At 47.3% G+C, this 22871-nt stretch overlaps 2 protein-coding genes and 1 long non-coding RNA gene across 3 annotated transcripts; 1 reads left to right on the forward strand and 2 right to left on the reverse strand.

Moving 5' to 3' along the window:
• The first annotated feature begins 96 nt into the window (after positions 1 to 96).
• On the forward strand, positions 97 to 8984 carry LOC130403855 (phosphorylase b kinase regulatory subunit alpha, liver isoform-like). Its single transcript, XM_056608365.1, has 12 exons — positions 97 to 212; positions 1095 to 1225; positions 1413 to 1575; positions 2066 to 2145; positions 2622 to 2700; positions 3362 to 3491; positions 3699 to 3800; positions 4242 to 4360; positions 5049 to 5099; positions 6122 to 6355; positions 6900 to 7100; positions 7618 to 8984. Exons 1-12 carry the CDS (start codon positions 99 to 101, stop codon positions 7789 to 7791), a joined length of 1578 nt encoding a protein of 525 aa, XP_056464340.1. The 5' UTR covers positions 97 to 98; the 3' UTR covers positions 7792 to 8984.
• On the reverse strand, positions 8365 to 20614 carry ppef1 (protein phosphatase, EF-hand calcium binding domain 1). Its single transcript, XM_056608025.1, has 17 exons — positions 20560 to 20614; positions 19106 to 19233; positions 18364 to 18424; positions 16314 to 16477; positions 15542 to 15656; positions 14701 to 14747; positions 14305 to 14471; positions 13996 to 14032; positions 13543 to 13692; positions 12679 to 12812; positions 12356 to 12596; positions 11213 to 11398; positions 10818 to 10960; positions 10491 to 10597; positions 9793 to 9956; positions 9333 to 9417; positions 8365 to 9227 (listed from the first exon to the last, which is right to left on the reverse strand). The coding sequence occupies exons 1-17, from the start codon at positions 20612 to 20614 to the stop codon at positions 9040 to 9042; spliced, it is 2172 nt and encodes a 723-aa protein (XP_056464000.1). The 3' UTR covers positions 8365 to 9039.
• Positions 20615 to 21368: 754 nt separating this feature from the next.
• On the reverse strand, positions 21369 to 22044 carry LOC130403900 (uncharacterized). Its single transcript, XR_008904127.1, has 2 exons — positions 21839 to 22044; positions 21369 to 21664 (listed from the first exon to the last, which is right to left on the reverse strand). It is a non-coding gene; the product is annotated as an uncharacterized LOC130403900 (long non-coding RNA).
• Positions 22045 to 22871: the final 827 nt, after the last annotated feature.

Consider the following 22871-nt stretch of genomic DNA (forward strand, 5'->3'; position numbering starts at 1 on the left):
GTGGGTGTGTGTGTGTGTGTGTGTGTGTGTGTGTGTGTGTGTGTGTGTGTGTGTGTGTGTGTGTGTGTGTGTGTGTGTGTGTGTGTTTAGAGTCCCCCATGTATCTTCCTGTGGTTCCCATCTTGAAAAAGAATCGTAGATCGCTCAACCTTCTGGATGTTCCTCATCTACCTTCTCACCCCCAGCAGGCTGGGAGCAGCAAGCAACCCACGGTAGGACCCGGCTTAAAGGGACGGTAGGACCAGGCTAGGGGGCTTACTATAGAGTCTCTTAAAGGGACGGTAGGACCAGGCTAGGGGGCTTACTATAGAGTCCCTTAAAGGGACGGTAGGACCAGGCTAGGGGGCTTACTATAGAGCCTCTTAAAGGGACGGTAGGACCAGGCTAGGGGGCTTACTATAGACTCTCTTAAAGGGACGGTAGGACCAGGCTAGGGGGCTTACTATAGAGTCTCTTAAAGGGACGGAAGGACCAGGCAACCTATAGAGGCTCTTAAAGGGGAAGTAGCCCAATAGAGGCTCTTAAAGGGGAAGTAGCCCTATAGAGGCTCTTAAAGGGACGGTAGCACTAGACCTAGGGGCTTCCTATAGACGCTCTTAAGGGGAAGTAGCCCTAAAGAGGCTCTTAAAGGGGAAGTAGTCATATAGATACTATTAAAGGTGAAGTAGGTTCAGAACTAGGGGGTGACTATTAAGGCTCTTAAAGCGACGCTCTTAAAGGGGAGGTAGTCCTATGGAGGCTCTTAAAGGGGAGGTAGTCCTATGGAGGCTCTTAAAGGGGAGGTAGTCCTATGGAGGCTCTTAAAGGGGAGGTAGTCCTATAGAGGCTCTTAAAGGGGAGGTAGTCCTATGGAGGCTCTTAAAGGGGAGGTAGTCCTATGGAGGCTCTTAAAGGGGAGGTCCCTATAGAGGTTCTTAAAGGGGAGGTAGTCCTATGGAGGCTCTTAAAGGGGAGGTAGTCCTATGGAGGCTCTTAAAGGGGAGGTAGTCCTATGGAGGCTCTTAAAGGGGAGGTAGTCCTATAGAAGCTCTTAAAGGGGAGGTAGTCCTACAGAGGCGACCTGTATGCATCATGACACATCGTTCTCCTGGTAGTCCCAGGCAGACCTGCACCTGCCCAAGGACGCCCAGGGGAAGACGGACTTCGCGGGGCTGGTGAGACAGCTCGAGGCGTGTCCCACCCTGCAGGACCAGGCCGACATCCTCTACGTGCTCTACCTCATGAAGTATGTACACACGCACGCACACACACACACACACACACACACACGCATGAGGCACGCACAAACAGACACACACACACACACTGATGTACTTCATTACACACGAAGGAACAATTAACGAATCAAACCGATCAGCCCAATAATCACAGAGTTGAGTTAATCCCAAACTGTGGTGTGGGGTCTGATCCAGAGGCGCTGATTGGGTGGTGGAGCTGTCAGGCCCCGGGCGGGGCGGGCCCAGCGTGAGCTCCCTTCTGGAGGACCTCTACATCCAGGCTGGCATCTGCAAGGACTGGGGCCTCATCAGATACATCTCTGGCATCCTGCGCAAGAGGGTGGCGGTCCTGGCGGAGGTGAGGATCGTTCGTACCTGGAGTGCTCTGGCAGTTTCAGTGTCACTACGTCCTCGCCTTTTACCTTCTGTGGACGCCCGGTGGACCCTTGCTCTGGACTTTTTGGACGCTTTTATTGTGTTGTTTTGTCATCTTGTACTTAGCATGTCGTGTCCCACGTCTTAGTGATTTGATACAGTTTGGGGCTTGATTCCCCTTGAATCACTGAAGGAGAAGAAAATGAGGTGTTTTAAAGAGCTCAGATGAAGATTTAAATGAAGCTGTATCAAATATCCGACAAAGAGCTATATCGCATTTCATAAAAATCACTACATCTTCTACTATTCCATTCCATGTGTGTGTGTGTGTGTGTGTGTGTGTGTGTGTGTGTGTGTGTGTGTGTGTGTGTGTGTGTGTGTGTGTGTGTGTGTGTGTGTGTGTGTGTGTGTGTGTGTGTGTGTGTGCATCTTTGTGTGCATCTTTGTGTGTGTGTGTGTGTGTGGGTGTACAGGCCTGTACAGATCTGGTCTCCCATCACAAGCAGCTGACTGTGGGCCTCCCTCCTGAGCCCAGAGAACGAGTCATCACAGCGTGAGTCACCTTCCTCATCCCAATCACAAGTCCATGGCTTCAGCGCCGCCAAGTAACTAATAACTAACTCCAGTCGTATGGGAGCTACTGCTCACGCAAGATATGTGTGTCTCGAAAAGAAATGTTCTGTCCCTCTCTGCCCCCTTCCCACGTCTCTCCACCATCGAGAAGTGTTGCGTTCACACACCTGTGTTCCACACGGCCTGATGGGTCAGAAATGAGTCATGAGTGCTCTAAAATCTGAATGGTCGCATACGGACGCACACGCGTTGTCAACTTTAACAGATATTCTCATAGCTCATTTCACTTACTAAAAGCTGATAGATGGCTGGTGAATTCCTAATAAATTAGACTCAAATTACAGCTCTTAATATCTATATAGATAAATTTCATTATGCATATGAACTCATTAGTAACTGTGATGATGTGATCAATGTTACGACAGGTCAAACCGTTACATTCCTATTTCCTTCTAGTCCTCTTCCTCCCGAAGAGCTGACCAATGTGATCTACGAAGCCAGCGGTCAGGACATCAGTATAGCTGTACTCACTCAGGTATACTATACAACAACATTGTACAAATACACTACTGTACTAAAGAACTGCCCTTCTATACTACTCATCTATTTTATATAACTACCCAACTATACTATAAAACTAGTGTGTGGATAAACGGATAATTCTGGTCAATGTTTTCATTATCTCTCCAATATGAACAGTTAATCCTGGCGACGTTTTGGCAACAAAAATGTGTAATTTCAAACATGAATTATATTCTGATGTTATATAAACGACTAAAACATAGACAGCTCTACGGCCTGGAGTAGTCACTCCTGATTCATTCTATCTTGTTGTTATTTTTAGAAACTGGGTCGTTCGGATTTGGAATGTTTAGTTTGAGCCGCTCCAATTTGAATTGATTGCATGCTTTGGTGGTTGTCAAAAAAACTTGTGACTCTGGAGAAAAGCATCTGCTGATGGCATCCCTTAACTCACCAGCGGGGGCAGCCAACTCAGGAGCGGGTGGCTTGTACCTCGAGTGTCGAAGATGTCCCTGAGCAAGACACCTCACCCTAACTGCTCCTTACGAGCTGGCTGTCGCCTTGTATGGTTGACTGTAAATGTGTTTATGAACCGTTGTAAGTCGCTTTGGATAACAGCGTCTGCTAGAGGCAATAACTAAGTCAATGCTACTCGCCCCTGTGCTGCCCTGCAGGAGATCATGGTGTACCTGGCCATGTACGTGCGCTCACAGCCCGCTCTGTTCGGGGACATGCTACGGCTCCGGATCGGGCTCATCATGCAGGTGATGGCCACGGAGCTCGCCCGCAGCCTGCACTGCTCTGGTAGGGTGCGCACACACACACACACACACACACACACACACACACACACACACACACACACACACACACACACACACACACACACACACACACACACACACACACACACACACACACACACACACACACACACACACACACACACACAGAAACATACCTGAATTAACTCCAGGTCTGTTACTGAGGGTTACGTGTCCCTTGTTCCAGGGGAGGAGGCCTCAGAGAGCCTGATGAGCCTCAGTCCCTTCCACATGAAGAACCTCCTGCACAACATCCTCAGTGGGAAGGAGTTTGGAGTGGAGAGGAGCAGTGAGTCCGCCTGTCTGACAGACTACTTCCCGGTCTTCCAGAAAGGCCTGTCTGTCTCTCTTTGCCTGTCTGCACGTCTTTCTGTCTGTCTCTTTGTCTGTCTGCATGCCTGTCTGTCTGTCTCCTTGCCTTTCTGCATGCATGTCTGACTCTCTCTTTGCCTCTCTGCATGTCTTTCTGTCCGTCTCTTTGCATGACTGCATGTCTGTTCACCTGTTGCCTCGTCTCCGTTTGTTTGTCTGACTGTCTGCTTGTCCGTCCGTCTGCCTCTATATGTTTACCTCTCTGTATGTCAGTCCGTATCTTTACCGGACTATTCCTGGAGGCTAGCCTCTAGTGAACAGCAGCAGGGCTTTGAGTACCATTGCTCCTCTCCCCCCCCCTCCCCTCCCCCCCCCCCCCCCCCCCCCTCCCCTCTCCCCCCCCCTCCCCTCTCCCCAGTGCGCCCCATCCAGTCCACGGCCACCAGCCCGGCCATCTCCATCCACGAGCTTGGCCACACGGGCGCCACCAAGACGGAACGCAGCGGGATCCGCAAGCTGAAGAGCGACATCAAACAGGTGTGTGGGGTACACTCAGCTCGGCTCCTCCGAGCTGAGTGTTGAGACGTCCCTAAGGAAGACACCTCGCCCTAACTGCTCCCAGCAGGCTGGCTGTCGCCTTGCATGGTTGACTGCGCCGTCGGTGTGTGACTGTGTGTATGAACCGTTGCTTTGGATGAAGCGTCTGCTAAATGCCCTAAAAGTTAAACGTGATGAGATCCCCTCACACCAGTGGGAACAGAGACTCAGACACTGCTAATGTGACTCTGTGTGTGTTTAATACCACACATACTTGGTTAAAGCAATGGGTATAAGACCCGGAACCTATACTAGACTGCAGTAAGCTGTGAAAAAAGTGAGTGAATTGTGTGATTGTGTGGGTAATGTGTATGATTTGTTATTCAGTAACACTCTGCCTGGTTCTGTCTACAGTTGGATGACTCTCGACCTCTCAGTGTGGGTACAGTTCGGTAAACTCTTGTTGGCATGCGTTCATCACGTTAACTCTTGTAGTCGTGTGGTCGTCATGGTAACCCTTAGGGGCATGCGGTCGCCATGGTAACTCTCGAGGGCATGTCATCCCCATCTCCGACTCTTGACATTGGAATGATACATTTAGTTTGCGTGGCGCCGTTCGTAAAGGCGGCGGTGTTCATGGAAATCGGGCAACGCCGTCGTTCTTCATCTTCACTCTCTTCATCCTCAGGGCTTCGGCGGTCATTCCATTGGTAGCAATTACATGTCTCACGGCTCCACGGTAAACCCCTCATCCCATCACGTGGATACACGCCATGCATCACATGACCTGCCAATTACATTCTATACATCACATGACCTACCGAGCTGTATAAAACATGATCTACTGAACACATACTATGCATCACATGACCTACCGATCTATACATCACATGACCCACCCAATACAAGAAATACATCACATGACCTTCTGATTACATTCTATTATGTGAAATGACCTACCGATGACATTCATTAACCTACCCATTCTGGTCTCACTCAGACCCAAACAAGCAGCATGCTTTTAACATACTTACGAATAATATTCTAGCTAATTTACTAATTACAGTAGCTGTGCCTTTTGTTTGCTAGTATCATTTCTTTTAGTAGTTCTAGAAAGGTGCTGTAGGTACGATTTAACACTTACAACAAAAAAATCACGAATCAAACAAAAACTCATACCTGCCGCACCTTTAACTGGAACGCTTCTTGTTTTGCACGATCTTTATCAGTCTTAACCTCAAGCCTGGTAACCACACACCTTAAAACATTCAAATCTCTTCCACCTATCCTCTCTTCCTTCCTCCCATTCTTTCTTCTTAACTTTCTCTCTCTCTCTCTGGTCTCTCTCTCTCTGGTCTCTCTCTGGTCTCCCTCTCTGGTCTCTCTCCCTCTGGTCTCTCTCTCTCCCTCTGGTCTCTCCCTCTCTCTCTGGTCTCTCTCTCTCTCTCTCTCTCTGGTCTCTCTCTCTCTCTGGTCTCTCTCTCTCTCTCTGGTCTCTCTCTGGTCTCTCTCTGGTCTCTCTCTGGTCTCTCTCTCTGGTCTCTCTCATTCTCTCTGGTCTCTCTCTGGTCTCTCTCTCTCTCTGGTCTCTCTGGTCTCTCTCTCTCTAGTCTCTCTCTCTCTGGTCTCTCTCTCTCTCTCTCTCTCTCTCTCTCTCTCTCTCTCTCTCTCTGGTCTCTCTCTCTCTCTCTGGTCTCTCTCTCTCTGGTCTCTCTCTCTCTCTCTCTCTCTCTCTGGTCTCTCTCTCTTGCCCCCTCCCAGCGCTGCAGTAGCCCCTCCACCCCCAGTGGGATGATGTCCCCGATTGGGGGTGACCCCGGGGACGTGCAGCTGAGCTGGGAGGAGACCCAGGGCCAGTGGCTGCGTCGGCGCAGGCTGGACGGGGCCATCAACAGGGTGCCCATGGGCTTCTACCAGAAGGTGTGGAGGATCCTGCACAAGTGCCACGGCCTGTCCATCGACGGCTACGTCCTGCCGTCCTCCACCACCCGGGAGGTCAGACTCAGTTTAACGCCAACAAGCGTTGTCTAATCGTATGGGTTAGTCACAGGGTCACAGCGGGCTTTACACCAGTGATGTAGTATAGCCAAGCAAGAGCTCTAAAGAGAAGCAACGTAGGGCTTTACAAAAGCGTGTTTAAATTGATAATAGCTTAGCTATGAGGCTTAGCTCAATAGGTAGAGTGAGTTGACTGTTAATCGGAGGGTTGCTAGTTCGCTCCTCCTAGGTTAGTGCCAAGTTGTCCATTTCAAGAATAAATCGTACCACCTGGAGTACCCGCGTGTCCTGTAGCAAGATCACCCATTTTGATTGATTGTATTAAGTCATCCTCTCCATAACAATAGCCGATTTGTAGCCTAGTACTGGACCGTTATCAGCCACTAGTCTCTCACGTTTTATGTCTCAAAACATAAAACATCCCAGCAGTTAACACTTCTACCATACTTCCAAAAAGGACCCAGATGTTAAAACATGTGTGTGCGTGGCTCCCTTTTGGCTTGTGGTTCTCATGACTTCCCGCTCTGTGCCGACGGAGCAGATGACGGAGGGAGAGATCAAGTTTGCGGTGCAGGTGGAGTCGGTGCTGAACCACGTGCCCCAGCCCGAGTACCGGCAGCTGCTGGTGGAGGCGCTGATGATCCTGGGACTGCTGGCCGACGTGGGCGTGGCCAGCATCGGGGGCATCATCCACGTGGACCGCATCCTCCACATGGCCAACGACCTCTTCCTGACCGACCAGGTGGGGGCGCTGCTTCTGTGCTCGGCTCGCTCGGTCCTAATTGAACCTCATTTTACTGATTCAAACCACGCCGACCTTTCCCGAGCCGGCGTGAACCGATGACGGCGATCATGTGCCCACGCTCATGCTGCCTACGGAGTTTTTTTTGCACGTCGCTCGCCTCGTGAACGCACTGGCCGTGGTCACAGATGGGCTGTCCACGCACTTCATTGACAGTGCATCGCGGAGACCATCGATGATATGTACTGTGAATAGTAAAGGGTTTTTATAGTAAAGCCCTTTACTTTTTGTGACACGCACATTTTCCGTCTTGGATTGTTGATCTCATTTTATGGAGGATTATAACAATAATGTACACCTTGAGTTGCTCCTTAATGAGCTGTACTGTAATTAACTTTAAGAAACTTTGGATAAAAGCATCGGCTAATTGACTCAGTAGTAAACGGTTGATGACAGATCTCTGAAAGGAAAAAACAACTCATTATATTTCTATATTTTTGTAACAATATTCCCACAGAAATCCCAGGGCGCCAACGAGTACTTCCTGGAGAAGGACCCGGCCACGGGGATCTGTAACTTCCTGTACGACAGCGCCCCTAGTGGCAGCTACGGCTCCATGACCTACCTCTCCAAGGCAGCGGTGGCCTATGTCCAGGACTTCCTGCCCAGCTCCAGCTGCATGATGCAGTAAGAGCGCGACTGCCTGATGCAGTAAGAGTGCAACTGCCTGGGGTCATTGTTTTAGAGAAGCCTTGTTAATGTTGAATTCCTATTTAAACCGTTACCTCTATGAATATTAACAAAGGTTGTCTCCTGAATAACAACATAACATTACAGCAACTGTCTAAAATGTATGTTGGTGTGACTAAAGCAGAATATGTGCTTGTTTGGTAAATTAATCAGTTGTATGTAAGTGTTTCATTATCATACTCGTTGCAACCCATATACCACTATCTTGAAATGTATGTATGTCAGCTATTCGGTTTACTGTTACACTGTTACACTGTATGGAAATGAATCAACCTTTTTAGCTACCGATCCCAATGTGAATGCCTGATACCTTTTAATGATCAGCTTGTGCTATATAAAGTATTAACAGTGTTTGCTAGTTTGCTTTAAACGGTTACATATGTTGTTTATCATTTCAGTTTGTTCATATATAATATATTAAGAACAATGCAATTCTAATCCATGTGATAAGCTTTCACAGGCTGCCTCAAAACACAGATTTCATGTTATTGAAACAGGGAAGTACATGGTTATATAAGAGCAGAGAATGACTATTCTGGCCAGTGGTCTAATCCTACTGCCATGGCTCATGAGCAAGGTGCCGGCTAGGTGAATCTTAAGTAGTACCTTTGTAACCTGAAGGAAACTTGATAAAACAATAGACCATGTTAGTTTGATATTTTATCCTTCAATGCAGAATATAATAGTTTAATATACTGTAATACATATAAGGTTCCGACATATGCTAATATTTATGATAATGCAGATTAAATGTGTATTTAACATAACCATATATAGGTTAATATTTTTTTATGAATATCTTGTACTGGGGTTGTGTTTGGTCATTAAATAAAAACATCTGTCCAAATGTGTGGCTGAGATTTGAAAGAACCATTGTCAAGATTACATACTTTGGTGGTAATTATTCAATTTGAATGGTTATATTAACAATACTACATTTCTAAAGGTGTACAAATTCTAACTACGCATGCACCATTGTCAACTATAAGTGGTCCTTGTTGTCTAGTTACTCTCTCTAGCTGGTTAGTGGTCCTTGTTGTCTAGTTACTCTCTATCTCTTGCTGGTTAGTGATCCTTGTGGTCTAGTTTGTGTCTCTGGCTGGTTAGTGGTCCTTGTGGTCTAGTTAGTATCCTAGTTAGTCTCTGGCTGGTAAGCGCTCCATGTTGTCTAGTTGGTATCTCTTGCTGGTTAGTGGTCCTTGTCCAGTTTGTGCACTACTCTGAAGGCCTCCAGGAACTCGGTGAAGTCGATGCTGCCGTCCTTGTTGAAGTCGATGCTTCGCGCCAGGGCGTCGATTGCCCCGTCGTCGAGGGCGACGCCCAGGTGACCGCTGAAGAGACGCCAGGTGTGGCGGAACTCGTCCAGGGAGATAAGACCTTGACGTGGATATGAACAAACAATGAGTATCCGGAGACACACTTAAATAAAGAATGGTGATACCGGCTACTGTGGGATTTGAGATGAGCGGGTGCACATCGGACCTGAATGATCTTTGTCTATGATGTTGAAGATGAGCTCCAGGTCTGTCCGGTATCGGACCAGAGTCTCCGCCAGGTTTGGTGTCACCTGCAGATGGATTTTTGGGTTTGGATCATACAGTTACATCAAAGAGAATACAGACAATACAATACATCAATAAAACACTAAGAGGTATTCAAAAAAACACAGCAAAAAAAAATGTAATCACCAAAGCTGTCTGGGCGGCATTACAATCCCGACCCATCACATCATTGCAGCCAGATTGTCTCTGGAAGGCAGCAGTCACACAGGATACAGGAGAGTCTAGCGCATCAAAAGGTACTGGGTTTGATCCCCATTGTCTGCAACCTGCCTGTAGACCTCCCCGAGCCCTCCTGGGTGACATGCATCTGAATTCATGGTCCTTCTCTCGGGATAAGAGCGTCTGCTGAGTGACTAGTAGACCGTGGTGTGCCTCCTGACCTGGGGAAGGTGGAGCCCGGGGCCCATGTAGTCGAAGCAGGACAGGTACTCCACGCTGCCGTCGGGAGCCAGGCGGGCCAGGTGGGGCCGCAGGGTCCTCCAGGGGAGATCCAGCCTCAGCACCGTCTCCAGGACCTGGGCCCACTCGCTGACCGACACAAAGCCTGGGGGAGGTAGAGCGGGTCGACTTGTGACCGGAAGGTTGCCAGTTCGATCCCCCGGCTTCTCCTAGTGGAGTGTCGAGGTGTCCCTGAGCACGACGCCTCCTCGCCCTGACTGCTCCAGACGAGCTGGCTGTCGCCTTGCACGGTTGACACCTCTGTCGGTGTGTGGTTTTAGGGTCGCTTTGGATAATAGTGTCTGCTTAATGCCGTAAATGTACTGTAAGCATGTACTGTCATGCAGTGACCACCAGGGGGAGCCCCGGTACATGTGTGATGTAGGATCGGATGCATTGGAGCATGCAATAATAATGAATAAATCATTAATAATAATAATCAATCATTGATAGAGTTCATCAATAATTCATGAGTTTTTTCGTACGCCTAAGCCTTTGTTGTCGGGTGTGTGTCCAAAGACAGACAGTCCTGTGTTATTGTGCTGTGTGTACAAAGACAGACAGACAGGTGTTGTTGTGGTGTGTGTACATAGACAGACAGACAGACCTCTGTTGTTGTGGTGTGTGTACATAGACAGACCTGTGTTGTTGTGGTCGAAGGGCAGGAATCCAGTGAGCAGCTCAGAGCGGTGAGAGAACAACTTCTCCTGGAGAGCTCTCAGAGCTGAGCCTTCTGCTGCCCTCACCCTGCACACACACACACACACACACACACACACACACACACACACACACACACACACACACACACACACACACACACACACACACACACACACACACACACACACACACACACACACACACACACACACGATAATATTGTTGATTTCCACCACTTCGATAACTTTTACCCTAACCAGCGTGTTAGTGTGTGTTCAGTGTGAGCCCCCCTCCCTGGCCCTACCTCTGGGTGAGGGTGAGCTTGCGGGTGGTCCGGCTGACCTGGTACTGGTAGAACCGGGGCAGCAGGTCCTGGCCCAGCTTCACGTAGGCCCCCCGGTTACTGCCCTCCTCGTAGTAGTTAGAGGCTGAGAAGATGGTGATCACCTATACACACACAGGCGCACACACACACACACACACACACACACACACACACACACACACACACACACACACACACACACACACACACACACACACACACACACACACACACACACACACACACACACACACCTGCTTTAGTGGCTCTGTGTCCTTGGGACTTTAATACCTCCTCCCTATCCGAGATAGGCTCCACTTCCACACAACAAACCCAACCCCACTCATGAATCCTTATCAACAGGCTGCGGTTACGTTTCCGCCGTGGCAGATCTCGTAGCCCTCCTGCTTGCACTCGTGCGAGCGGATGAGCAGCTGGTAGCCGTGGTGACGCAGCAGGCGCTGGGTGACGTCCGGCCCGTAGTAGCAGCCCCCGCCCCGGAAGGTGTTGGGGGTGCAGCCGTCCTGCGGCTTGGGGTCGCTCCACAGCACGTCCACCATCTGGAGACGGGGAGACGGGGGGGGGGTTCACTACGCTGATGCAGACGTACGGTCAGACCCCTACCTGCTCCTTAATGACCTGTCTCTGTACTGTCTAACCCCTACCTGCTCCTTAATGACCTCTCTGTACTGTCTAACCCCTACCTGCTCCTTAATGACCTGTCTCTGTACTGTCTAACCCCTACCTGCTCCTTAATGCCCTGTCTCTGTACTGTCTAACCCCTACCTGCTCCTTAATGACCTGTCTCTGTACTGTCTAACCCCTACCTGCTCCTTAATGACCTGTCTCTGTACTGTCTAACCCCTACCTGCTCCTTAATGACCTGTCTCTGTACTGTCTAACCCCCACCTGCTCCTTAATGACCTGTCTCTGTACTGTCTAACCCCTACCTGCTCCTTAATGACCTGTCTCTGTACTGTCTAACCCCTACCTGCTCCTTAATGACCTGTCTCTGTACTGTCTAACCCCTACCTGCTCCTTAATGACCTGTCTCTGTACTGTCTAACCCCTACCTGCTCCTTAATGACCTGTCTCTGTACTGTCTAACCCCTACCTGCTCCTTAGTGACCTGTCTCTGTACTGTCTAACCCCTACCTGCTCCTTAATGACCTGTCTCTCTACGTTCTTAGCCCTACCTGTTACTTAACGACAGGGATACAAAATTCACTGTAAGTCGCTTTGGATAAAAGCAATCTCTAAATTCTTAAACATTGTCAGACATGACATGATATATAAATATTACGCATACATAAATATCAAACTATACACACATATATATAAGTATTTAACTATACACATACATAAATATTAAACTATAAAAGGTAAAAAATTATTCACATAGAATTATGAAACTATAGAGAATAGGACAAATATATGTGACTATAAAACTATTCCCATGAATAAATATCCAACATGTATAAGTACAAGTATACAAGTGCGGGGGAACTTCCACTGGCCTGTTTCCACTCCCGCTCCACCCGGGGGGGGGAGGGGGGAGGCAGGGAGGCCAGGGAGTCCAGGAAGGGAACCTGGAGGCCGTCGACGGAGAAGGGCACGGTGGGGGGGGGGGGCGAGGAGCAGGGCCGCGGGGAGAGGCAGGAGGGGGTCCTCGAGGAGCACAGCGAGGAGGAAGAGGAGGAGGAGGAGGAGGAGGAGGAGGAGCCGCTGTCCTGGCGGCTGAGGCCACGGTGCCGCTTCCTGGGGACGGCACGGCGGTAGCTGTGACAACCGTATTCATGACCGTGTTAGAACCACAACACACCCGGGGCCCCCCCCTCACCTCTTGGTCTGGGCCCGGGGCCGCTGCAGGTGGCTGTGGCTGCTGCCGGGACGGGGGCCGTGTGCCTGCTTGTAGGGCCGGCTCACGTCCGGCTCCTCCAGGCTGCGTCTGGGCAGCCGCAGGGCCGACTTCACCTGGAGGAGGCAGGGGACATGGAGAGGAGACATGGTGAGGAGGGAGGAGACAGGGGACATAGAGAGGAGACATGGTGAGGAGTGAGGAGACATAGAGAGGAGACATGGTGAGGATTGAGGAGACAGGCGACATAGAGAGGAGACATGGTGAGGGGTGAGGAGACAGGAGACAGGGGACATAGAGAGGAGACATGGTGAGGAGGGAGGAGACAGGGGACAGAGAGGAGACATGGTGAGGAGTGAGGAGGCAGGGGACATAGAGAGGAGAAATGGTGAGGAGTGAGGAGAAAGGAAACATAGAGAGGAGACATGGTGAGGAGTAAGGAGACATAGAGAGGAGACATGGCGAGGAGTAAGGAGACAGGGGACATAGAGAGGAGACATGGGGAGGAGTAAGGAGACAGGGGACATAGAGAGGAGACATAGAGAGGAGACATGGAGAGGAGTAAGGAGACAGGGGACATAGAGAGGAGACATGGGGAGGAGTAAGGAGACAGGGGACATAGAGAGGAGACATAGAGAGGAGACATGGCGAGGAGTAAGGAGACAGGGGACATAGAGAGGAGACATAGAGAGGAGACATGGTGAGGAGTAAGGAGACGGGACATAGAGAGGAGACATGGTGAGGAGTAAGGAGACTGGAATCGTGGCAAGTCGATTTTTACCCTCTGAATCTAGAACCTTTCTCTTAAATGTTTCATGACTGAGGACCAATGTTTGTCCTGTGTACCTTCTGCCTCTCTATGGAGTTGAGGAAGTCCAGGTCCGTTTGGTCCGAGATTCCTCCGTGAACAATCAGAACCTTGCTGTCGATCACTGTGGCGATGGGCAGAAGGCTGAAGACATCCTGGAAGAGCTGGAGAATCTCTCGGCCGTGGGTCTAGACACAGGAAGACAGTATTGTGTGAATTCCAGGATGGTTAAGCTATTGATCCTACTTAGGCAGCCATGCCACCTAAAAAGTATTTGTTTTCACTTTCGTCACCACTAGATGCCATAGTATTCTCTATTCAAATAAAGCCTAAATGGCTTTATTGGCAAGGAAAATAAGCATTGACATTGCCGAAATGGTTAAAAAATTTAGCAGATGGAAAATAGAAGCCTACTGCAATATAAAAATATATATATTATAAAAACCAAATTAGAAAAAAAGAAATGATGAGCAGTATGATTCTGACTGTACCTTGTACTTCTGCATAACTTCTTTGGTGAATCCATATCTGAAAAAACAGGCTCATGTCAGATCCATTACTCAATGATTAACCTGAGGTTCATCGTGGGGTCTGTTGGTCTACTACCAGTCTGAGGTTCATCGTGGGGTCTGTTGGTCTACTACCAGTCTGAGGGTCATCATGTAATCTGTTGTACTACTACCAGTCTCAGGGTAATCATGTGGTCTGTTAGTCTACAACCAACCTGAGGTTCATGATGTGGTCTGTTGTTCTACTAATGACCTGAGGTTCATGATGTGGTCTGTTGTTCTACTACTGACCTGAGGTTCATGATGTGGTCTTCATGGTTGCCCCGGTTCAGGTGCATGTGGTTGGGATACAGCAGCAGGTAAGCGAACAGGATCAAGACCACCTCGGTCGACTGCTTCCCCCGGTCCACAAAGTCCCCGTTGAACACGTACGGTGTTTCAGCAGAAGGAAGCCCGTTCTACAACAGGATGTGACATCACAATTTAAATAAAACTTTCAGAGCCAGACTTGTATGGAAGCTCATAATGGCATTCTGAATGCCATGAGTTTTTCATATTTTTTTTAGAAATAATAGATATTTACTTTCCAATATCCAGAACTGTTTATAACATATTTGTAAATGAAATAATTTAATGTTCTTTTAAGGCGTTATTATCACATATCAATCATTAACAGACGGGTGCTACCTTATAAAATATGAGGAGGAGGTCATCCAGGTGTCCGTGCAGATCACCTTGGAACCAGAAACCAGAACACAGCGTCTTTTAATAGAATTCAAAAGGGACACTGTTCGTCAGCACGTGATGACAATCAATACTTTAGAGAACAGCCGGTCTGTTCCCAAGGGTCCCAGCTCCTCTGAGCCTCTATGAATGGGACGTATTAGCATTGTTAGCACTGGTTCAGATGAATCGGTACTTTGGGTCACATATTTGGCTTATTTTATCAGCTGTAGCTGATAAAATAACTTCGCTAGATCCTGCTCTAGCAAAGACGGTTCGGTCTCAACAGCTTCCTTTCTGAATCGAACTTCCTGTAAGCCAGCATACATCACCACACAGATATGAACAAATAGCCCATGTGGAAGTGTTGAGGTTAATTAAAGCCTGTTAATTGGAACCAGCGTCTATAGCAACAAAGAGGGAATTATTCCGTCACTCCCCGGCTGATCCAACATGTGGGTTTCTGTAAGTATCCTTGAATTTAATGACCAGCTAACGGACAGAAAGGACCAGGAGGCGGAGTCAAGAGCTAATTAACGACACCTCCTTTCTTTGATCTCTCCTCCACATGAAGTCAATTACGTCTGCAATGTCAAGCGGGGTGTTCAGCCAACATTTTAACTCTTCAGCTGGGCATTTGTTTATTTATCCGTGGATAGTTAATTAGGCTGTGAGCCGTTAGTCTATGGATAAGCAACAGTGACATCACAGTGTCCCCCGTTGACCATCGCATCACAAATAAACATGCGACAAGATAGTCGACAGCAGTTATCAATACACCTATTGATCCGTGTTCACTGCGTACCACATATGGTGATTTCCTTGGCGTAGGACGTAGACATGTGGACGATGTTTGGCATCTGCTTGAGCAGCTTTTTGGTCTCCCATAGCAACTGCAGAGCATACCTGGCATGGAGAGTCTGGGAGGGGGAGATAACTTATTAACCTGACCGCATCGTGGTGCAGTAAACTCCAGCTAAAACACAGACAAACACAGTACTCGTTTGTATGACTTAACCACTACTCAATGAGGTTTTAGTGATTTTTACATGGATGTAGTGAAGGCTGACAAGTCATATGACACAGACATGTAACCCCAGTTTTTCTAGAGCTGTTCTGAGTTTACAACAAGCTAACAAAGATTTTCATGATAGAACCTCGACTGAATGACTAACCTTCATCAATTGACTTGAGCAAGATTTTGAATGTCACAAAGGCTGTAAAGTCCTATTTATTATTCAAATAAATTCAGTCCAAAGGGCTTTATTGGCATGGAAAATAAGTACGTATTTATATTGCCGAAGTGGTTTAAAAAATGTAACTAATGGTAAATGTTTGCCTCCTGCAATATAAATATGAAAGTACATTGGAAAAAAGGAAATTATGAATAAGTATTATAAAAAGGAAGAAAGTACCAGTGATGAGATATGTATTAATTGTTCATGACATGAGCAGCGTGATACTGACCGTACCCTCTTGTACCTCCAGGCCTAGGGATAACTGCCAGGAGAGCAGCGCTCTTCCTCTGTTGGGCCTGGGGCTGATTCGCTCTAGTGGAGTGGCCGCAGGCGTCTCACCTGGTGCTCCTTGAAGGCGTTGACGAGGCTGTTGGTGTGGGATACGGAGAGCGGGAAGGAGATGCGTGGCCCGCTGTAGGACTCTGCGACGGGGATCAGCTCGTAGCACGTCTCCCTGCCCAGCCAGGGGTCCACCACGGGGTCTAGCAGCTGGGAGATCAGGTCTGGGACCACAACAGACAAGGGGAAAGGACTAAATTCTATTTTTAAGTGTAAGGACGTACAACATACATACGATAGCTAGGACAAAACCCTACCCAATGCTAAGTACTATTTTTAAGTGTGAGGACGTCAAACATACAATAAGTGTGCGTGTGTGTCTCGAGTCTGTTGCAGAAGCTAGTGAGTGACATCGGCATGGAGCACGTTCCACCACTGCGTTGCCTGTTGTGTGACCTGTAGCAGGCGTCCAGCTGAGGTGGTTAAGTGGAGCGCCCGAGCCGGGGTTCGTGGTCCGATACTCCAGGTGCAACAGGGCACTAGGGTCGGACTCAACATGCTAGTGGATCAGACCAATTTGAATTGACCCTTCACAATATCATCATCATCATGATTGATTAGCAATAGTCCTTAATCACCTAGCGGCCATATTAGTGAGCTGGGTATGGAAACCTTTTAGAATATTTCTTGAACCATGACCTCTCAATTGCATTATTTGTATCTGAATACCCTATCCCCAACCAGGTAGCATTTAGAAAGCATTGAGGTGTCAACAGCAGGAGAAACCGACCGGGTTATAGAGGACACCGACCGACTAGAGTAGAGTACCCCGGTTCCGTTTCATGTCGTCATTAAACACTGCTGAGGCCGCGAGACCCACTCCACTATGCTAATGAGCCGGCCAGTCCTCTAATTTATGCGGGTAAACAAAGCCGCACGGGACCTGGACGTCACAATCAAACCCATTTCTCTCTTCCTCATTGTCCTCCTTTTCCCTCGCATGTTTTCAGGCGTGCGCGTAAACCCATGACAATAATGGCGCAGCCTTTCTGCTTCGCTTGCTCACAGCACTTAATGTTGAATAGAAACACAAACGTCTACGTACATCGATACACGCAACAGTTCCTTTTGTACCTCGACTGAACTGATGGAACCTGGTTTGCCAACGCGTGTGTGCTTTTTTATTACTGGAACACAGATCAACGTTCAGCTATCTTTTGCCCACAGCTGTCACAGACAAGAACACAACCAAACACATGGGACTCGACATCCAGAGCTGTTGCTTGGCAACGCCTTTTATGCACTGGGCATTGTGGCCCATGATGCTTGACGAACAACACCAGTGTTCATTTGATAAAAACACAATGCACGTCGTTGAAACATGAAATAAGCATACTTGTCTCGGGGCAGACCTCCCCTAGACAGCTGAAGCCCCTTCTTAACCCCCATACACATATACAGCAGCAAAGGCATTTCACAGTAAAAATTAATGAATATGAAACATTCAATTATTGATAAGGCGTCTTACAAAAGATAATTACGAGTGACCCCAGAGCCTTTCGAAAAATGAAAAAGCTTGGCGAGAGTATTCCGACGCTCAATGGATCTGGCTTGCATCCCCTGTGTCTGCAATCTACCTGTAGGCATCCTAGAAGAAGATGTCACCTGTCACCTGTCACCGCCTACCTTCTCATTAATGACCCGTTTCTGTACTGTCTAACCCCTACCTTCTCCTTAATGATCTGTCTCTGTACTGTAAAACCCCTACCTTCTCCTTAATGACCTGTCTCTGTACTGTCTAACCCCTACCTTCTCCTTAATGATCTGTATCTGTATCTGTACTGTCTCACCCCTACCTTCTCATTAATGATCTGTCTCTGTCCTGTCTCACCCCTACCTTCTCATTAATGACCTGTCTCTGTACTGTCTCACCCCAACCTGCTCCTTAATGACCTGTCTCTGTACCGTCTAACCCCTACCTGCTCCTTAATGACCTGCCTCTGTACTGTCTAACCCCTACCTGGTCCTTAATGACCTGTCTCTGTACTGTCTAACACCTACCTGCTCCTGCATGACGCTGAATGACAGAGGGTATGAGTGGTGATCTTACCTGGCCCGCTGCCGTTAAGATGCGTGAAGTTGTCCAGCATGAAGCTGAAGAAACTGGAGAGCTGTGGACAGGAGTCAGATAACTAGTGAGTCACATGACGTTGTTTATACTACGGGCCTTGTGTGTTTACGTTTCTAACTTTGGGAATTCATCTTGAATTTCTGTTGCCTGCAAATTGAGTACAATAAGTACATAAGTACTGTTATTGTGAGCATTTATTCTTTCCATAAATCTGGATAAAAATCTCCAGTGTGTATGAAGCATGGAGTGACCTCATTTCCTGCTGAAAAGGGATGTTAACCTGCGATCCGACACACCTTCTTGCTGATAGCGAGAGAGAGACTTGAAACAACCTATGTATTTACACAAACCGGCAATCATCCATTTTAGTTTCATGTTGTCCAGAACAAATTGGCTTCAGCAGACTCTACATCCAACGTGCTCGACGGCGACGTCGGATACAGGTCCTTAAGGCAAGGCAAGGCAAGGCAACTTTATTTATATAGCACTTTTCATACACAAGGCAGACTCAAAGTGTTTCACATATAGACATTGTCATACAATAAAATAAAATAGAAAAGTAAATAAAAAACTTGAAATGGGTCTTGAAATAGTTTCAAGAAAGGCTTTTGAGTATTAAAATAGAAAATAAAGGCAAAGTTAAAAAAGCTTTTTAAGAAGCAGGGGAGGGGGTGAGGGTTCCTCAGTGTTGGGGATCCCTCCACCCCAAGGAGCAGCTCACCTGTAGCTGGTCCTGCTCCCCAGCGTACTCGATGGACTGGAAGATGCTCCAGGTGTACCTGCGTCTCATCTCCAGACGGGCCATGTAGCGTCGGTACCAGCCCTGGATCAGGATGGCTGCCTTCATAGCTAGGGGACAAGACACGTTGAGGTCTGGGTCTTTCTATTCATTAGACAACACACTACTCTACACCTACTTTCTACATATTAGACTTCCCTTTACTCCCTTCCGTTTTAATCAAATTGAGGCTATTTTGCAAATCATGTATATTTACTGTTAGATCTTAGACTATCACATGCATGGCTTGAAAACGAAATTATTTTTCAATCGTTCCGCTCCGAACGGAACCGGTATATTTAAACGTTTTCGTTCTTGCGTTCCGCCACCAACGTATCGTTTCCTGAAACGGTTCGGAACGTGAAATAACGTTTGTTCTTAACGTTCCGGCAGTTTTATTGGGCCTAGTCTATTTTTGTGGTCGATATCTCACATGTATCTTATTCTATGTGGAGAATTGTTGTTTATGTTTACTAAAACCAGGCTTTGGTCCACCCTAGCATTATATGTGTTTAATGAATATTAACTTAGCCGGTACTAGACTATAGTGTGCAGAGACAAGAGGCAGGCCTTACTCAGAGCAGGGCTTGGGGTAGCAGGGCTAGAAGCCTCTTCTGTGTGAAGATAAGCAAAAGAAACGGGTAATTGAAAAAAAAAAATATATATACATTTAGATGGAAGTGCAAGGCAGCATAACGAGGCTAAGCTAAGTGTTAACAAGACACAGGGGAGGAGAGGGAGGGCTCGGCTGGGGAGGACTGGGAAACACGACACATTAATAAAGCTTTGGGAAGAAACAAATCATTAAGCAGAAAATGTGTGGGGGGGGGGGGGGGGGGGGGAGAACTCAGAGAAGCGCCGTCTGTGAAGCTACTGACATCGCCATGGAGACGAGAAGCAACTATGGTAGGCTACGGTAGAAGAGAACAGGAGAAGTAGTAGTATAGTATAGTTAGTATAGTAAGAAGTAGTAGTATGAATTATGAAGACTGCTTTTTTATGGTTATTTAGCAGAGGTCAGGAGGTTACCCATATCGGTTTTCACATCCTTACCAATAAATTATTAGGATAGTCTAGATTTAGGAACCCAATATCTGCAGTCAACCTGTAGCCATCCTAGAGCAAGGTACCCCCAAACACCTCCCTTCCCCTAAATTATGTCTCTGCACTGTCTAACCCCTACCTGCTCCATAATGACCCGTCTCTGTAGCGTTTAACCCCTACTCCATCCATAATGAACCCTCTATGTACTGTCTAACCCCTACCTTATCCATAATGACCTGTCTCACAGTTTAACCCCTACCTGGTCATTCATGAAATGCGACTCAATTCAATTTCACAGTAAGGGATGAAAGCAGTTGCTTCATTTCAAAATAACAAACAGGCATCACGCTTGCCTGTCTCCATGACCCTCCCCTGAGGTTCAGTGGAGATCGAGGTCCCGCAGCCCATGATACAGTGGAAGAGATGAGTCGTCACTTGGGCCAGTGTTTTAAAATGTGCTGGCTGTGCTTGGGAATACGTTGTGGGAGACATTCGTCTGCAGCCATGGTATCTGAAATAAAGTTTGAGCATTGAATCACTGATTGCTAACGTCAGTCATATTGATATCTAGTCATTTCATAGCGAGGACGGTTAAACCTACTACTGAATTATGTACAATATTGTCAGAATGATACGCTGCCTGCTGCCTTTAAAATAAAAACATTCCATAGTGTTCGCAAGCTAATTACAAATGATAGCCTTCGTATTGTTCACAATGCACAAATTGAGAGGAAAAAAGTGAGATATTGACAAGCTTCAAAATCTGAAAGTCAAAGAGATCTTCCGTTTCCTCAACGTTCAGCCCGAGATAACGATTCCTACCTGCAGTCTTTAAATGGAGCTCCATACGCCTGGGAGGTAAAAAAAAAAAACACCTATAATCCACCGTGCTCTCCGGTCCAGATGCTTGCTGATGCCCAATAAGGAATGGATGCGGAGTTTCTCGTCGCCAAGGACAGCGCAGGGATGGAGGTGTGGAGGGGAAGCACCAGGTGTGCGCGTAAACAAACAGCGTGCGTCACACGGCGTTGTTATTTTTTTTTTAGACGCCAACTGGATCGACGTTGACATCTGATAGCACAGCGCTCAGAAACTAGCACGCACAGTTGCGCAAATTAAATGACAGATTATAAACTGAAAGATGCAACGCACACGAGATGGGAAGAGTTTAAAAAAAATCTTTAATACAACACGCATACAACTCTAAAAATAATTTACATCTTAAAAAATATATAGATATATACATTATGTTGTCCATCAAGCAGCGGCTGGGGTCCTCCCTAGGACAAGAGCCAGGGCAGCGTTCAACTCATGCGGCGTGATGCGACGTCTCCTGGAACTGGAAGTCTTTGAAATCCGGCTTGCCTCCAGGGCTACCAGTCCCAAAAGAACCCGCCTGGGACAGCCGGGATGGTCGGTCTGGAGCGCACTGCTGGCGCCTGGAAGAACATCAGGTCCCTGGGACATTGATTCACAAACGTTAGAACGTCGAGCCTTTCGAAATCCACCGTCTTGTCCAAGATTGCCCCGGTCGCAGCCTTTGAACCAGTGCACGTTTTCGCAACACATTCCGTGACAAAGGCATGATTTATTTTCTTTATCCAGCACCGGTGTGAATACAAAGCTCTTGACCTCTTGGTGAGCTCGGTTGATGAAGTCGCGGTAAGCGTCTTTCCGTTTCTTCTGTCCCACTTTGGTTTTGATGGTCGTGAGTTTAGCCGGTGCCTTCATTTTTGTTCTGGATGTCGATCAATACAGTCCATATGAAACCACATCAGGTTTTATATGGTTTAGGAGAGATTAGAACACACCCTTAAGTGTTTAGGACTGATGGCTTTCACCTGGGCCCATGTTATCGAGCCAGGGGCGTAGTAGGAAATGAGGGGCCCCAGGTAAGGAAATATGGATGGGCACCTTCATATGGATTACGTAGCACAATTCTTTTTTAAATATATGCTTATTTTTTTTCAACTTTTCCATCAGTCAATCAAATAATTGGCATTCATAACAACCACATTTCAAGAGATTCAAGATAAATTCAAGAGTTGTAAAGAGAGTGCAGAAGAGAGCGATATTTTTAAACTCAACAACCCCATAAAACACTCACTCTCTCTCAGCTCCCTCCCTAATTCGGCCCATTGTAAAGTGTTGCATTAGAGGACCTGTAATTGACAGGAAAGATGAATTCCTAATCGATCAGGGAAGAAAGGCTAAGGCAGACATTATCAAATCAAAACGTACATTCTCACAGAGAATTCTCGGCCATTTCTACGCTTTAATATGTAAAAGGGCAGAAATGGAATATAATAGTCATAAATATGTTTTATTTAGTGTATAAGCCCATGAAATGGAGAATCGTCGTGTTTTTGACTCCTAAAAATAAGCCCTTTAAATCTACATAGGGAAGGAGCGAGGTGCTCTTCCACAGAGCCCACCATGTTGAACCGCCATGTTTATACAGTAGCCCAGAATGGACATACGGCTCTAGAGACTAAATAACCAAACACTATTTATAAATCTATCAGGGAAGCTCCTCACATTGACACTTGGCTACTCGATGCTGTCAGCTTCAATCTCTAAATCTAACGCACGCACAAACACACGCAGGCGTGCACAGAAACAGACAGACACACACAGACACACACACACAGACACACAAACAGTT

The sequence above is a fragment of the Gadus chalcogrammus genome, chromosome 14 (assembly GCF_026213295.1).
Source record: "Gadus chalcogrammus isolate NIFS_2021 chromosome 14, NIFS_Gcha_1.0, whole genome shotgun sequence".
NCBI classification, from domain to species: Eukaryota; Metazoa; Chordata; class Actinopteri; order Gadiformes; family Gadidae; genus Gadus; species Gadus chalcogrammus.